The sequence below is a fragment of the Mastacembelus armatus genome, chromosome 1, assembly GCF_900324485.2.
Source record: "Mastacembelus armatus chromosome 1, fMasArm1.2, whole genome shotgun sequence".
Lineage (NCBI taxonomy): Eukaryota > Metazoa > Chordata > Actinopteri > Synbranchiformes > Mastacembelidae > Mastacembelus > Mastacembelus armatus.
In genome coordinates this window covers 18,496,621-18,514,778 of record NC_046633.1, presented here as the reverse complement: position 1 = coordinate 18,514,778, position 18,158 = coordinate 18,496,621, and the positions used below count along the sequence as shown (strand labels likewise).

The 18,158-nt window shown below is 39.2% G+C and overlaps 1 protein-coding gene across 1 annotated transcript; it reads right to left on the bottom strand.

Moving 5' to 3' along the window:
- Positions 1–2,651: 2,651 nt before the first annotated feature.
- On the bottom strand, positions 2,652–10,740 carry pld5 (phospholipase D family member 5). The gene is made up of 10 exons (XM_026303871.1): positions 10,708–10,740; positions 8,560–8,696; positions 7,654–7,837; positions 7,311–7,419; positions 6,837–6,964; positions 5,244–5,441; positions 4,499–4,650; positions 4,054–4,219; positions 3,774–3,864; positions 2,652–2,812 (listed from the first exon to the last, which is right to left on the bottom strand). The coding sequence occupies exons 1-10, from the start codon at positions 10,738–10,740 to the stop codon at positions 2,652–2,654; spliced, it is 1,359 nt and encodes a 452-aa protein (XP_026159656.1).
- Between the last annotated feature and the right edge of the window lie 7,418 nt (positions 10,741–18,158).

Here is an 18,158-nt window from a genome sequence, read left to right as displayed (position 1 = left end):
TTTTTTTTTTTACTCAGCTAAATACGTTCATACTTAAACTGAATTTAAGTCAACGTCACTTTATTCCTTTTGCTTCATTCTTTTTATACCCAGACATGTAATGAGGCTCTTCTGAATACAAGAGGCCCCATGCCAAATTGCCAAAGATAGTAGTCTGGAGTGGCAGAGAAGTATGTTCGAGTGGTGCAGGACATGTATGAGAGCTGTAAGACAGTGGTGAGGTGTGCTGTAGGGGTGACAGAGGAGCTCAAGGTGGAGGTGGGACTGCACCAAGGATCAGCTTTGAGCCCCTTCTTGTTTGCTGTGGTGACGGACAGGCTGACAGATGAGGTTAGACAGGAATCTCTGTGGACCATGATGTTTGCAGATGACATTGTCATCTGTAGTGAGAGCAGGGAGCAGGTGGAGGAAAATCTAGAGAGGTGGAGGTTTGCTCTGGAAAGGAGAGGAATGAAGGTTAGCCGCAATAAAACAGAGTACATGTGTGTAAATGAGAGGAACTCAAGAAGAACGGTGAGGTTACAGGGAGTAGAGGTGAAGAAGGTGGAGGATTTTAAGTACCTGGGGTCAACAGTCCAGAGCAACGGAGAGTGTGGAAAAGAAGTGAAGAGACGTGTGCAAGCAGGTTGGAACAGGTGGAGGAAAGTGTCAGGTGTGATGTGTGACAAAAGAGTGTCAGCAAGAATGAAAGGAAAGGTGGACAAGACAGTGGTGAGACCAGCAATGTTGTCTGGTTTAGAGACAGTGGCACTGAGAAAAAGACAGGAGGCAGAGCTGGAGGTAGCAGAGCTGAAGATGTTGAGGTTCTCTCTGGGAGTGACGAGGATGGATAGGATCAGGAATGAGGACATCAGAGGGACAGCTCATGTTAGATGTTTTGGAGAAAAAGCCAGGGAAGCCAGATTGAGATGGTTTGGACATGTTCAGAGGAGGGACAGTGAACACATTGGTAAAAGGATGCTGAGGTTAGAGCTGCCAGGAAGGAGGCCTAGAGGAAGACCAAAGAGGAGGTTCTTGGATGTAGTGAAGTAGGACATGAGGATAGTTGGTGTGGGTGAGGAGGATACAGAGGATAGGGTTAAATGGAGGCAGATGATTCGCTGTGGCGACTCCTGAAGGGAGCAGCCGAAAGGAAAAGACGAAGTAGCCTGTGGTGGTTGTACAACACCACCTTGTGTTAAAGATTGGAACCAAAGCACATCATATGTTAAAATATACTTGTAGAGTAAAAGCACATATAATGTTACTATTATAGTTATAACTCTTGTACTGGACATTTATCTGACAGCTGTGGTTACTAGGTACTTTTCAAATTAAGATTTTTAAGATATAAAAAAAATATATATATTTAACCACCATATCAAACAGCAAATTAGTTCCACCTTCACCCAGTCAAAGATTCTAGTTCTTAGGTAACAGACTTATTTCTTAGGTGATTCAAACTTTGAAATGTTGCAATTGCTTTAAACAGTATGGTTGGTACAGTTAGGAGTGGTACTATGTGTACTATGTGTTTGCCTGTAGACACGCATATATATTTTCTTTTGATTACCTTAAACTGTGAAACATTTTATTTATATCCTACACCAGGAGCAGATCCTGTGATTCAAGAGGCCTTTTTATGTTTCCAGACTGTTATGTTTTCCAGACTAAACCCTCATCTCCATTTAAATTGCTCACAACAGGGCTCTCTAAGTAAGTTATTGCTTGTTAGCAGTCCAGATAAAAGTAAAATATGAACAGTGGTTGAGCTGTGCTGTATTACTCGATGCTAATTAAACTCTGTAAAGTAGGAGCTAAATTAAGGAGAAGGCAAAACACAGTCATGAAAGTCTTACTATCATTTGTCAGGATGTAACTGATGTTGGTTTGTTGGAATTTATGTATAAATGTTGGCCACTCTATTGGTTGAAATAAACACAACAAGAAGTAGAAAAAAGGTACATTTTATAAAGACAGATGAAAACTTTCAATGAGATGATTAACAGCTGTTTCTGTAAAACCACTGCATAAGCGTGTGTCTGTCTTCCAAGAAATTCAATTCATTATAATTGCATGCTATACAGTATATTGTGGCAATAAAGCCAATTAATTCTACTGTATATGCAACTCAAAAAGCATTAAAAGTTTATAAAATAGACATTAAAACCATAATCAAAAATAGTGCATCATCATTGAATATTAAATGTGATTTGATATATTGGATACGTCTGTGGATTTCACATATATAGCATATTAGTTTTATAATCATCATTTTGCTTGTCCTAGTATACACAGTAGTTTGTAGTTGAATATTGTTTTCAATATTCATGCAGCAGTACATGCTCATATAACAGTCAACAATTAACATGATAGATTAGATACTATAACATACTCTTAACAGTTCAAACCATTACTTCATTACTTCAGTGTTGTCTTTGCTGTCACTGAATCTGTTAAAATGACAAAATCAGATAATAGAATACAAGACAAGTCTACATTCTTATATTGTGTAGTTGTCAAATCTAGTTCTAGTATTCAGGCTTATGAGGCATTAGAGAAAGGCATTCTGTGCTTATAAAGTTAAGGGTTGGTCCATTTGTTTACATCCATAATTTCCTTATGAATTTATGCTTTTTGCATGTTTTTTGTACCTGTTAATAACTGCTTCCTTATAGATTCTTAGCATAACGTGACCTCCAGTCTCTTTCAAAAACAGCTTTGAGGTGCTCCAGGATGGTCATTCCTTTGTCTTTAACACTATTTGTCATCCTGACCACCAGCCCAACCCCTGCATTAACAGCAAACTCACTGCCAACCCAGTCATGGTTCCCTGTGGACAAAAGCAAACAAATGTTTAATGTATTATCTCAAGAAAAATAATCCTCTTGATTCATGCATCATCATACATCTATCTATACACAGTTTGGTGCCTCAGTGTAGGTTATGTGTGTTCCTGTGCCAGCTAGTTTGTTTCCTCATGATGAGAAAAAGACAAGTAGTTCTCCGTAACCCACGTAAACTGTACATAAGCTAAGGCAGCTGGCAAGCATGTTAATTGTGGGTCTGTGTGTGTTTGTCTTCAGCTCAGCCTCTGACTCAAAGACCATAACAACAATCTCTGGTTCTTTGTGCTATTCCCCCACCCAGTCTGTCTCCTTTGTCTTCTCATGTTTTTACATTTATTAACCAACTCATAAAGCCATTTCTGTGGTGCTAGCCAAATGCATCTAATCACATCTTTTTAATTGGATCTTTCTAATGAGATCTTAATCACATCTCCACATTCTGGATACACAGTAAGTCTCTACACATCTGCTGCTCCCAGCCAAGAAGGGTTTGGCCTAGAATCTCTGTAAAACTTCTGTTTTTCCTGTTTTGCGTTTGTTCAGATTTAAAAAAGCAATTTAACATATTAATTGGTTAGGTTTAGAGGATTTGGGCAAGACAGACCTTTTTACTTCTCAGCTATCTGTTTCTCAACTTACTCCAGTCTTCATGATAAGCTAGGCTAACTGTTGGCTTGTATTGGCTTCATATTCAATAGACAGATGTGACGTATCAGTACTTTCATCTAACTCTCAGCAAGACAGTGTTAAAACTTATTTCCCCTAAATCTTGTCCTATTGCTTTAAGAAAAGCAAAAGGACAAGATTTTTGTTTTTGTAGAAATGCACAAAATGTAAAAGACTGCCTTGAAAATGTGTAATGCAAATAAAATCCACAAACAAATAATTTTGAATGTTAACAAACTTGATTGCAGAAACATGTAATACAAATAATACATTGCCTACCTATGTAGAAAGTGTTGTCAGTCACCATGTATTTGTTGTGGTTGAGCCCATATTGAATATCATCCTTTTGCTCTCTGTGACTAAAAAACCTCTGCAAAAGATAATTTGACAAAATATGTATCACAAAGATAAGATAACACAAGATAAAAAGAAGCTAATTAATCCCCAAAGGGAAGTTACCACTTTACAGTGCCACTCAATTTAGTATTTGCATAATGAGTCAAGAAGAACATCCTTGGGGTCACTGCAAACACTAAACAGCCTTTGTTGATTTACATACCACCTCCAGTGAACAGTTGTGCAGCTGCATGCAGAGTGACTTGAGGGACGTCACAAAGTTAAAGGTGAGGGGGTGAGTCTTCTTCCAGAAACTTATCAGCAGCCGAACCTTGACTCCTTTCAGTACCACAGCCTCTCTGATCATTTCATCGATTGGTGACCAATACCTATTGATATAACCACTGTCATTAGACAATATTTTACAAGCTAAAGGAACTAATACACATACATTTTGTTCTACAAATTCCTATTACTGGAATCAGGAACAAATCCGCTTTTTTCCCCCTTAGACCAACAAAAATCTCGCTTATATTAGATTTTGTTGTCTTCTGACACAGGGATATACAATATGTTAAATGAACCGATCTCGAATTTTGTCACATGAAAATGTATGTTCCTATGTCTAAACTATGAAGGATACAGTATTTTGATGTCAGCCTGAGTACCTCGTGACTGTGGTTCCTCTGAAGCTCCTGTTTACCAGAGGGAGGTAGTCCGTCACAGAAATGAAGATAAATGTCCTTGCACTCTGGATGACTTGATAGATAGCATCTACATCTCTGGTGCGATCTTTAGGGCAGAAGAGATCTGGAGAGGTCTGCAGAAAGAATATGTATTACATAGACCAGTTTGCACCCAAAATTATATGAACTTTAGAAAAACCAAACTTTACACTTTTAATCATTTCTTTAGCAAACCAAATTACAAGGGGGTAGGGGTTTGTATAATTTCCCAGAATGTTGAAAGGTACTGTAACATTTTTATTTTTGAGTAAATAGCAAGAGCATGTTGGGGTTGCCAGGAGCCTGGGACAGCATGGTTCCAGTAGTTCCTGTCGGATGATAAATGCCCCAAATGCAACTGATAAGCATCTTGTCGCTTAGAGGGTAACAAGATTCATTACTGTCAGATTAGGTTTGAGGTACTGAAATATTCAGACTCAAGATGCTCTTCAGCGTGGTATTAACATGATTAATCACCCCTGTCTGTGTCTGTTATTAGGTGGTAATGAAACTTTTTATAAAGACATCCAGAGTAGGAAATTGTTGCCTTAAGGGGAATATAAACCAGTCATAGAATCTTTTAAAGACACATAACCTCCAGCTTGTGCAGTAAGGGTGTTTGGTATTTTGTATTAAACAGATTTATGTATTAACATGCAGTAAATGTTGTAACTAAGGTGTTCCTCACAGACACATAGGCGGTGGCCTGGGTAGCATTGAGTTGCAGCTCCAGAGCAGCATGCTTCCCGTAGAGGGCTGTAACTCTCTTTGACCAGATGGAGGGGATGTAGTCCCTTTCATGGAGCTGCCAGTAAAATGAAAAGACTCTGTGCAGGTCCAAAGCCAGACAGCTGCAGTTATACGCCATCACCCCCAGTTCTTTCCTCTGTGGGGTGTTAAATAAGAGGACATACAAGAGGTGATGCAGAAGAAGATTGCAGTCTGGATGTCGTGTAGATGTGATGGGCATGGTTTATGCACAACAGAAAGGCAACTTAGATTGTTGAATTCAAAGCGAGAATAATAACATTCAGTAAGAGAAGTTTCTAATCAAATAATAGTCTCAGTTTTAAGATTAGAATAGGATTTTTTTTTTTTTCTGATGGGAATGTGCCCATCATCTATGAAGCTACATGTGACTCTGTGAGGCTGGACTTGTGCATACTGGTGCTCTGAGCTAAGTTCTAACATCAGCAACAAGCCTGCAGTGACAATGCTAACATGCTTATTTTTAGCAGGTATAATAAGATTTAGAGGCCTACAGATGAGGATGGCGACAGTCTCATGTTTTGTTAGTTTTGAAAGCATTTAGTCATAAATCAAGGTGTTTTTACAAATGAAATATCTGACTTTGTGACTGTGAGGTAAAAAAAAGATCACCCAAGTTCCAACAATTCATCCTGTAGGGAACAGCAATGCGTTTCCAATTTTCACAGCAATCCATCTAATCGTTGTCGAAAGCGAAATAATTCACTCAAACCCTCAAATGTTGCCATCATGCTGGTGTTAGAGGAAAAGTCAGGGAATTGCCAAAGTCTGTAGGCTTTATCCTCTGGGCAGCATGGATTTACACTAACATGGCTAAGGCCAACAAGGAGAAAAGGGAAATAGAGGCAGCTGTTCTAAGTATATTCTTGCCTGGTCATTAACTACACAGACGAAATTAGCTCTCTGTTTACTCATGGTGCATGACCCAGAAGGAAGCACACAGTGGTTTCCGTGAATTTATGACAAATTCAGCAGCTCTCTTTGTCTCTTTCCTATCATTAATTGTCTCTCTCTCTCTGCGCACGCACCACACACATTCATATGTGCAGTCTTTTTCCTTAATTACACTCAACAGTAGATCCATTAGTTCTACAGCCAGTCAGCACTGAAGCATGAAAAGCGCCTGGTAATCACATCAAGTTACAGTGGCAGTGCTCCCTCTACTGAGAATTACATACTAAATGCAAAGTGAACTATTACTTGTCTTTTTGGCCAACATCTTAAATCATCCCAGATGCCAAATAAGAGTTGCAGGAGGCACTGCATAAAAAGATACAGATGTACAATGGAACTGGTTCTGTCTCTATGTTATGTTTTATGTCCCTGTAGGATGAAAAGGTTATCATTTAATTAAGGGTCTACAAGTCCAGCTTTAATTTCTGATAGATCAAAAGATGCTGCAGTCTTTTAGAGGTCATAAATGAATTGCAGACCTGACTACCGTGCCCTGTGCTGCAGAAGTGCCTGTATCTTCAGGTTTGATTTTACTTATGTCGTTGATGCTTATTGTTACCTTGGAGAGCGACCTCCAATCCATATCAGCGCTCCCTATGTAAATGTGCTTCCGATCCACTACCCAGAATGAGGAATGGAGTCCTCCTTTGGTAAGAGCTGTCATATTAACAAAATGAACCTCAGCACCTAGACAATGAGAAACAGAGACAGAGACAGAGAGAAGAGAGTGCTGTGAGTATGAAACATTTGAAAGAGGAAATCTGCCAAAGCAGGCAGGCAGCCTGAGAGGCAAACGCTTTGAAAGGAAAACAATCAGGTACATTTGCACATTCCAGATTTTTTGCTTTGATTGTAAGTTTGGCATATTTGAAGGTTTTATGATATGCTGTTGAGCTCCTGGGTGACGCTGGTTGGGTTTGTGCACAAGAAGTGTTGGAGGTGAATGGTGTGAGGAAATATAAATCTACATTCTGGTTTGCTACAGTGACATAAATAATTGCTTTTATAAATGTAAAATATGACAGCCACTCACTGTTTGCTGCCAAAGTCTTCAGTTCAGCAGAGTTATTCAGACTGCTGGCAATCTTCAGTTTAACCCCATGAGATTTCAGGCTGAGCAGTCTCTGAAACAAAAGTTGACCCTGAAGAAGAAAGTCACATTCTGTATTACTGTAGCTGAGCATCTGAGCAGTATTTCAGAAGTCTTTAAAAAGGCCAACAACTATGTCTCAACTGGACTAACCTCATTAAAAGACTACATTGAGATTTACTAGAAAATAATTGCATCTCTTCTGACTGAACACCTGGGAAATGCAGTTGGTTTATGTTCTGCAGGAATGTAGAGGGGGCATATTCAGTCTGCCAGGACTTTGTACCTGTTTGGCAGTGCTTGGCATTGTTTCCACGTCCCAGGAGTTTAAGTCCCAGACAGGTGACACCACCTCAACTGAATGCTTTGCCTGGTCCAACAGCTCATGAAATCCAACAGAGAGAGGTAGGTGGCGTCTGCCATCCATGGAGAGATACAGGCCGTCTGGAATATTTTCCACAAGCACGATGCTGAAAGTAGCACATGCTTCTTCAGTTTCCCGAGCAAACTACACGGATTGTACTGTACACATCAAAGTCTGAGTACTACTGTATGTACAAAAATGTTATATAAGGCCTGATGACTTCAGAGGGAGCCACAAAAAATGAATTACCTCAAGTGATGGTTCTTCACTCAGTGTCAGTTGTGTCAGATGACTACAAGTTTGAAAAAAAAAAAAAAAAATCCAGGGGTGCAGAGTTCAGAAGATTTCCCTAGACCCATGTAGTCTCCTCATCTCTGCTTTATGCTCAAGGCTACATTAACCACTATACTCACACCCTTGAACCCAAACTGTCACTGGTCTAGTTTCACTGTGGGTAATGTAGGCACCAAATTTTGATGGTCGAATGTGTGTAAAAGACAATATCTCTGTTTTGTTTGTTTTTTTGTGAAAAATCAAAAAGTCCATCATATTGCATTATACATCTTATAAGGTTCTGAAAGTGTAATGCTAAATCTGTAGCATATGTGATTAGACACAAATTCCTGCCTATTTACCAAAGAACTATTGAGGAATAAATCTGGAACTACTTTTCTAAATAACTCCGAACGGATGCAGTACATAACAATGTGCTACCAGAGAACACATTTGATTATACTATGTTAATGGGTCATTATCTTATGATTAGTTAATGGATTTATGTCATTGTAAATGAAAGCAAGTCTGATTTGTTACCTTTGAACATCTTACCGGCAGTTTTTGCTGCAGTTTTCCTCTGTGATTCCATCCTCATTGTCCCCCCAAATGTCCACTGATGAGAAGATCAGCACCACCAGCACAGCAAAGCAGCAGAGAAGGGCAAAAATGGCAACGCATTTCTGCTGGGTCTAGAAAATAAATGAGATGTGCACCCACTAATAAAAGTCAGGGATATACATTTTTATTGGGGTATTTGCAAGATGATTAGTCAACAGTACTGCAGATATCAGTCCTTCTCCTATTATACACTGCAGTGCAGGTCAACAACTTACAGTGAAGACACTGATTTGGTAGTTTTGGGTAATGCACAAAAATGGCAATATCCTTAGTCAATATAATTGTTTAGAAGTTACATTCATGATCAACATGATACAACAACAATTGTTCTTTTTGACTGTATAAACCTTTGCTGCTGAAAAATTGTCAAATGCTTTGGAGCGAAACTCCCCCACAAATCCTACTTCTTGGTAAGGCGTAGAGGACAAGTGAAGGGGAACGCTCTCTAGCTGACAGCAAATTGATACACACTAAAGCTTAACTATAAGAAATATGAAAAAGCTCTGGTTTATGCTACACTGCCTGTTCAAGGGAGTCCCAGCTGACAGGGACTTTATAACCTCTGTGCCTGGACAGAAAAACCCAGTGCCACATTTATCACAAGCAATATCAGAGGTTATATCTGTATGCACACATGTGGGTGCTCTATATGATATACACTGGGATGTAATAAGGCTGGAGTGACAGTGGGGTCGGACCTAATAACGCAGCCAGTCTGATCCAGCCCGAGGCGTCTGGTTTGTCACCCTTTTAAAAGTGCAGTTAGGCACTTCTGTTTTGCTTACGACCATAGATTTTCCCATTCTAATTCTGTGTGCTGTTCAGCTATTTCAGTTTTGTGAGCAGTCAACATCATTACATATTCCCTTTTGTTGTGTTCGATCAATCAGATGAATTGCATCCTGCTGATAAGTTTAGTAAGCGTAAGCAGGAGTTTTTCTTAGAAAAGATGGCTCTCAGCTACAAATTTCATCATTAAAAAAAAAAGAAAAACTGTATTCAGCATTTTGTTAGATGAAGTGGGCTGGTGGATGTTTTTAGAACCTGTCTCCCACTCTTGTGTCTCAAACAATAAGGCTGAAACTGGTGCCAGATGGATTCACATTACATTCCTCTGTCATTCACTGGGACCACTCAGGTTTTCTTTACATTTAGCCGCCAAGGCCCATCTTTGACTTTTAGATGGCCATGAGGAAATAAAGCCTCAATAAGACTGACAGAGTGAGACAGCTCAGTCACCTCACAGCACACACAGCTACTGATGCAGAAAGATGCCATATTTCATTTACAATTCAGGTATTTGCTGTGCCTGAATTTAGCCTATAGCTGAAATCATCAGCCAATTAGTTAATCAAAAGACAATTAATTTCCAACAGTTTTGATAATGAATAATTTAAATAAGCATTTCTCACTACAATCAGTGCCATTTGTACACTGGTGAAAATCAATTGGTGACTATTTGGATAATCACTATTGTCAAAGTCATTTATCAAGCAAAACTGGGCTTTAGGATATTTGCTCCTAAAGCCCAAAAATCTAAATCAAATGATATATAAGATATATTCATCTGAAACCTTTTAAAACTGGTTCCAATGCATGAAATGTGGCAATTTTGTTATTTTTCTCTGTTTTGTTGTTAATCAAATGTCTTTTGAATGTTTGCACAAAAGCAGCACTGGGCTCTGGGAAATCATCATGGTTGTTTTAAAACACATTGTCTAAAAAATTCAGTAATCAGTTCATTTATCATGCAAAAATATACAAACATTTTGTTTTGTTTGATATAAGAATAAATGGAATATATTTGTATTCTTTGCTGACATTTTGTAGACTATCGATCACAGATAAATCAAAAAACATAATTAATGGATAACTAAAATAATTGTTAGCTGCTGCCCATTATACACTGGATAACTGAAGAACAGTCTCAAGACATTCAGTGAATTTTTAGCTTCATCCATATAAATCACTGTAAAGGAATCCAGCAATAAAAGCCTAAAGTGAATGCACTAAAGACAAAATGAGAACAACAACACATACTAAGCGGATGCAGAGTGAAGCAGGTGTACTTGCAAACATCACCTTCACAGGCTCCTGTGTGGTCGGTCCTGCCATTACAGCAGCACTCCTTCAAACTTCTCTGACAGGCGGGAAACAGCAGCTCAGTCATACATCTTTTCTTCATAATCTGTCTGTGTCTTCAATCCCCACACCTCACTACCCAGCAAGCCATGCCTGATGTCTTCACTCTCTGCCACTGTCTTCATCTTGCTGGTTCCTCACTGCCCTGCATGGTATGTGTGTCCACCTCAGCACCTGGTCAATCCCGTTTCCTGACATGGTTCACCCATCCTAAGACTGGATGTGTGTGCATGTGTGTATGTGTGTGTGCTATATGTGTGCTGCTCACTCTGTTTCTCAGTGGAGGCAGTGGGAGAGATGGAGAAAGACCAACCCCTCTCTTTGAAACGGCCAATACAGAGCTATAGCTCCAAGCCCCAGCAACCCCTCCTCCTGCTCACTTCCTCCTCTCCTCATCCTCTTCCCTCTTTATCTTCCTCTTATCTGCTCTGTGAACAAAACTCGTCTGATAGTGAGCAGCTTGGTTTTGGTTTAGAGGAGCACAATCATGAAACATGCCATTGGTGATCCAATGTGTGTGACAGCTGCAACAAAAGTCTCAACTCATTAGGTCAGACATGCGTCCTCACACACAAACACACACAGATAGACCACATGACCACACTGGCTAGAAAACACAAAATGATCTTAGTCTTATAATTCCCATTAATATGGTCATCTGGTGACATAACATAACATAACTTCAAGTCAGGAATATTGTCTGCTTAAAATCCCCACTGGGTTAAAAGCAATCTAATTAGTTGGCATTAGTTGGCATTTCATGTTTCATTTCTACTTTAAGATTTAAAGCTCTGTTTCCTCCTATTGCACAGAAGGAGATCAGTGGGGAAAAAATGAAATGCGTGAACACTTTCCTCCAAACTTTCATTCAAACCAAATAGATGAATGCAGTGGCGCTTAATAGCAGAAAACAACATATGCTCCTGTCTGCAGACAAGCTGCTGTGCTGTTTATGAGTCCAGCACTGTATGGGGAGAAAGGTAAAGACGTAAAGGAGGGAGGGATAGGAGTTGGCTTGTTTGTCGCTTATAATGAGAGTAGTCAGTGAAGGACTGTAAATTTTAATATTCCCAGAATTTTTGTTATTGACACCTACTAAAATTACCATGTCAGCATCATCATTATGAGTATGTTGCCATGCTAGTATTAGCATTTAGCTTGAAGCAAATGTTCTAGTATTGCCTTAAATAGTCGCTTTGTGTGGGTTTGGTATATAAACTTATATCTTGAACACATCCCCTCCTAAAACAATATCTTATTGTTTCTCACTTAAATAGATGGGAAATGTGGCAATGAAACAATGGATAACTGGATATGGCAACTCCTGTATAAAAAGTGTGAGTTTTAATTATAAAACCTCGAGGAGCCCTGTGTGAGAGTCCAGAAACAAAGTCAAAGCAGTGAAACCTGCTGTGTCTGACTGGAGCAGGTGACCTCTGCTTGTCACCCTGTCTGTGAGAAGAGAGAGAGGGGACAGAAATGCATGAGTCACTTCCCAGGAGAGGTGAACGTTCCTAAAGCTGCACATAAGGGGTCAAATAAGCACACTTTCAAATAAGAGAAGAAACAAAGTGCCGCACAACATTGGATTTTCACTGTTTCACCATCATGAGCAAACAACTTCAGTGGAGACAGAACCACAGAGCAATTTTTAGTTGAAAGCCATCATAAAGGCCCATCCCCGCCTAACGGTCAGTCGCAGTCACGCCAGGAAATAAGCATGAACAATTTACCAAGTGCATATTCAGTGCAGTGATTTAACATTTAGTACTAATGTATGAAATACCTACACGTTTTTTCTTTTCTGTTATGTTGCAGGAGCTCTTTCTGATGCACTTCAAGTGATGGAGGAGGGCAGTTCAGAGGCCACAGAGGTCTTTGTCTAATGCCTAATGCTCGCTCTGGACCCTCTGCACTAAACATCATTATCTGATAATGTACAGCACAAGGGGCCAGTTATAAATAGCTCCCATCGTTAAGGATCATGCTCTGGGACATATTCAGACTCTACACACAAATGAAGCAAATTATTATTAAACAATAGGTCTATACCTGGTAAAGGCTACCCTGGGGACTATTTTAATTTTAAGGCATTTGTTTAAACTGCATTTCAATGACAATATATAATGGAAAAACAATTGAAACAATTGTCATATGTAACAACACAATTCAAAAAACTTTCAATTTTCAATCAAATTTAACTACTTAGATGTGTTTGACCTGCAAACTATCATTACTGGCATACATTTATTATAATTCAGCATGACATTTTGTTGCTAGTCTATGCACATGAATTATGTCGACCTCTCCTCCCATCCAAACACATGACTGTGAGTTCCTGTGAAGGATGCTTCAATTTAGGCATTTCACCTTCACACCAAAAGCTCAACAGCAGGTTTCCAGGGATGCACAGGACATGTTGTGTGTGTTTTTTTTAATGTTACTGTAACATCAGAGTCAAGGTGATATGTGCTGAATGAAGGCTGACTGGGCACAACGCCATTGGAGGCTGCTGGGCCAAATGCCAACCGGTCTGTGGTTGGGGTCCAGATAGGAATTCAGCAATGAAAAATTATCCTGTTTGGCTGCCTCTTTTAAAAAGCGCCATCAGTGAGCACAACACTCCACCCGATGGACCCCAATGATTTGTTAAACTAATTATTTGATTTAAGATTTTTTATGACTAAGAAAATGTTTAAATTTAAACTACTATAGTTTAGTATCACTGGTATCTGGTACTTAACACAGGAAAGTAAAGGCAGCCTATCCCCACATATGTTCGCGACTTGAAAAAATATTGAAATGAAAAATTGATTGATGAACAAAACTGTTGCACAGTAATTTTCTATCAATTGAGTAACTGAGTGATCATTTTAGCTTTGTGAAAATTATTCATTTGTAACTATAATAATTTGCATCCACGGAAGATTAAAGAATGCTTGAGGTAAAGATGAGGGTTAACAAATGCGAAAAAAAATGCTGACATTAAGAAACTTCAAATCTAAAAATACGTAATGGAAACAGTAAGTTTGAAGTATCTTGGTATGCATCCTTTTTTGACTTCATGTGTTGCTTGTGGAAAGGGTATGTGTGCGGCAGCAGGGAAGAAAGTGGTAATCAATTCTCATCTGAGGGGATAGAGCTCAGTTGCACACTTACCCAGCAGCACTTCTCCAGTAGTGAGGCTCATGCACCACAGGCATGCAGAATGAGTGGATTTCCAGTGGAACTAACGCCTCTACTGGGCTCACATGATTTCTTTGCTATATAGTTTTACATACCTAAACTACTTCTTTTGAGTAAGTCTTTCCAAAATGTAACTTTACATTTGTACTTTCCAAAGGCAAATACACTATTCAGTAAATCATTGTATGATGTTTGAGAGATACTTGACAGTTGGCTCACCTGTTCCGGCTTGACTTTGCGTTGGAGGAAGATGGATGCAGAGTAGTTCTGCTGTTGGACAGCACTAGCTGTAGCACTGTAGCTGCTTTTCATTTGGGGCACACATGGCAGGAGCGCTGGGAGAGCCTCGTCTTGCCCCCTCAACCTTGGATCATCTGACAGTTCCATTGATGGCCTGAGCCTTGCTGTCTGCTGGGGCACAGAAAAAGACTGATGCGCACACACACAAACACACACACAGATTCACACATTCATTCACACACTCACAGAGATGCTGTCACTCCTGTCTTCCCTCTTTTCTGTTTATCATTCAATAGCTGAGTCAGCCACTATTGGTCTCTGTGCTGTCTGAGCTACAGTGTGCACCCTGTTTGTGGCCAGAGCACCAGTGCGTCCTCACACACTTGTTAGGGAGAGTGTGTGTGAGTATTTGTGCATGTGTGTGTGTAGTACAGTCTGCCAGGCAGGATGGGAGGGGCAGTCAATGAGCATTGGATGGGGCGGAGGTGCAACAGGAGCTGCTGCACTGGACAGGACTGGGAGAAGCAGACAGTGTAGGAGAGTAATCTGATTGAGAAAAGGCTGAAGAGACTATAAGACATGTGGACACATACACACCCTTACACACAACTGTGTAAAATCTAATTTCTTCCATTTGCACCTTACATACAGAATACTGATGTACAGAGACAGAATATCCTGTGCTGTGGTAGCTTCACTTTAAGAAACCCTTTTTCACAGGTTGAGAAAGGTGCCATATGTTTACTGTGAAAGGCATTCACACACATACACACACAACAATGTGACTGGAGATTTATTATAGCCTGCACAATTTATCTTATGGATACAAAAAGGTGTTAGTGTAGCAACTGACTGCACACTGATCTTATTTAACACAGATCAATCGTCTTGTCACCAAGGTGTCAATAGTAGCAGAGCGACTGTAAGTGGACTATTAGATTCATTATTCAGTCGTTTGACAACATTTTAAAATAAGACTGCTGTGTTTATTTTAAATGAAAAAAAAAATACCATAGATGGTATCTATGGGAATTTATCCATCACATGATATATCAATATATTGTATATTGGGAAATCTCTGGAGAAAGATTAGAGAAAGGATGTAGGATATGTTTTAATCTTAATGCATGTGTTCATAAAGTTTAGCTTTGTATAAAAGCAGGGGGAAACACCTAGTATGGCCCTGTCCACAGGTAATGAATACTGCATATTCATATCTTAAGTCTCCACTGGTTGCCTGGCAACCTGACAGTGATCACAAGACCCCAGGACGGTACAGATCGTGAGGAATAATTTTTTCTGTACAAAATCCCCTTAAAGACTGCAGCCTGTTGTTTTTCTTCCCAGATTATGTAACAAAACATATGTGTTAATCAGTGAACTTGAGAGGTGCTGGTACACACACTTTGTTAGCTTTGCAGAGAGTCAGGCGTTTCCCAAGCAGCTACAGCAGCTAATTGGCTGCTGGCTGTGGCTCCATACTCACATATGGAGAGTGGCATCAATTTTCTAACCTAAATCTTGGCAATTAAAAAATTAAGCACAAAAACCAAAATGTTGAACAGCTGCTTGAACAATATCAATCTGTTACACTGAGGTATCTGTACATTTTCAGACTTTTCTTTCTTTCTTTGTTGCTCAATAAGCAATTACTTTTTGGTAGAGTAGACCTACCTAATAAATCTGATTATGTACCACCTGAAAGTAGACCTGAATGTCTAGGTTTCTGAAAAACTTTTGCCTTTTCCTGTTTTCCTCTCCAATGCCCATAAGCAATGATTGTCCATCAATGAGGAGTTGCAGAATAACTAAATACATTTAGCATCCTGCACACAAAGCATAGCATGTTATATCTAATTCACACAGAGATACTACCTCATCACTGGCAGCAAATTACACTAAACTGTGCATAGGGTGCATGCTGTGCATCACCTAACGGATATTTAAGATTCCAATTCATTTTAAAAGTCTCCACGGGTAGATAGACAGATTATTTTCATTAGCTGCAAAGACATGAAGATTTTGTTTATATGCAATAAGTGATAGCAGTGTGAATGCAGCACCAAAACCCATAGAGAACCAGAACTTAATAAAAAGTTAAGAAACTAAGTGGGAACAATTGAGCCAAACTGTTCTCACTTATGTGAGCACCTGCAAAAGCGCTGATGTGCACCGGCAGCCACCGTGAATGTTGTTCACAAGGGAGAAAAACCCTGACACAGCTTTAAGGATTAAATAAGTGGAGCAGAATATCTGGAGACATACAATTTGCAGTCCAGTGGCTTTGACAGTGGTGCCTCTAAAATCTAATTTGTTGTGTGTACTTGCCTCTGCAAAGAGTGAGAGAGAGGCCAGACAGGCAGGAGGACAGGGCTGCTTGTGGAGGATCTGGAAGGTTGAAGCTCAAGATAATGGAAGCCCAGAGGAGTTTCTGGGTGATGATGAGGAAGAAGTGGAAAGTTAAATGGAGTAATAGTATTTACTAAAACTAGACAATTCAGGTTTAAATTCAACGAGTTAGAACTGATCATTTATCATCATATTAGCGTGTTCGCTTTCAGCAAAAGCATTCTTGCTCTCTTCACTCTTCAGTATTTTTATGTGTATGACTGCGGACAGCAACTCAGTGTCATCTTCACTCTTTATTATAATTATTATATTTTCTTCTGTACCTTGTTGGCATGTAAATTAGGGAAGTCTCAGGCTTAATGAAGAGAGCAAAGGTCACTAACAATTTTTGTGTTCTGAATTTTTTCTCTCAGACTTTAAATTCAAACATTCAAAAATCATGTAAATCTGAAATCCACGACCATATCCAGTTGCCATATCCATATAATGTTGGGGCACACTCACGTTTTTGCTAATCGAGTGACTGAGTACTGTGTACTGTACTCATTGAGATCCATATGGCAGCTATGGTGAGAAAGTTTTCCACGTGACTGGTCCCAAACACTTTGTGTTATAAAGATCAACTGCCAAGTTTTTAGTGCTGGTACTTTAAGCACTTCTGGTACTTAAAGCAGTTCTGACAAGCTCTGGTTTTTCCTTAGTCCTATGTCATAATAAATTCATTATATTTGTCTGTTGGTCAGACAATACATTTTAAAACATTACTTTGTGGTTTATAAAATTACACAGGGCATTTTTGATATTAACTAATTAATTAGAAGGTCGAGAATGTAACCAACACGTAAAAGAATACTGAAAGAATAATTAGTTAAAAGGTCAAAATGACATAATTTCTGCACCATTTAATGAAATCACAACTGCCACCTTGCACTGGAATGCAATGAATAAAAACTAAAAACAGCTCATGATAATCATGCATTTTATTGGAAATGAGACAATACACAGGTATTGCAAGATCAACATTTAACTTAACATCATTACAAAGAAAAAAAAAAAACTTTATACAAAACATCCAAACAAAAATTCTCCATATGCTCAAACAGAATTAAAGACAAGGTACAGTAGGTGCTGAGCACAAAATGCAATCCTTAATTTTTTATTAAAGTTATTTTGGCTAAAATTGTATCAACAGCTGATCAGGTTACATTCATGTGTAAACATTGGTATGAGGCAAGACATCGGAAAACCTACAGTCATTACACACTCCGCTCTCATGAATGATAAAATGCAGCTTCAGGACTCAGAGGTAGTCCCTGTCTATGCTGGTTCCAACACAACATTTTATTTGTGATCAGAAAATAATTTAACAAACCATTCGTCGACAGACACCTGGCTTTAAACCCTGCTTTGTGTTTGGCTGAGGACATCAACATGATAAAGGAGCGTTATAGGGGCATGTCATGTCATGGTCCCTCAGAGATGAAAATGAATATTAATTAGCTTTGAAATGTGCAAAGAAACAAATATCCACATCTTTTAACTATCTCCAATAAAATGCAGTATCTCTCATCTCCAACTGTAATGATTCTTTGATCCAGGGCACTTGTGACAAAATA

Coding starts and splice junctions, on each gene's coding strand:
- pld5 (XM_026303871.1), bottom strand. CDS start 10,740: ATGGCAGGACCGACCACACAGGAGCCTGTGAAG. Junction 8,697..10,707: donor CCACACAGGAGCCTGTGAAG/GTGATGTTTGCA, acceptor TTTATTTTCTAG/ACCCAGCAGAAATGCGTTGC. Junction 7,838..8,559: donor AACTGCAGCAAAAACTGCCG/GTAAGATGTTCA, acceptor TGCTACTTTCAG/CATCGTGCTTGTGGAAAATA.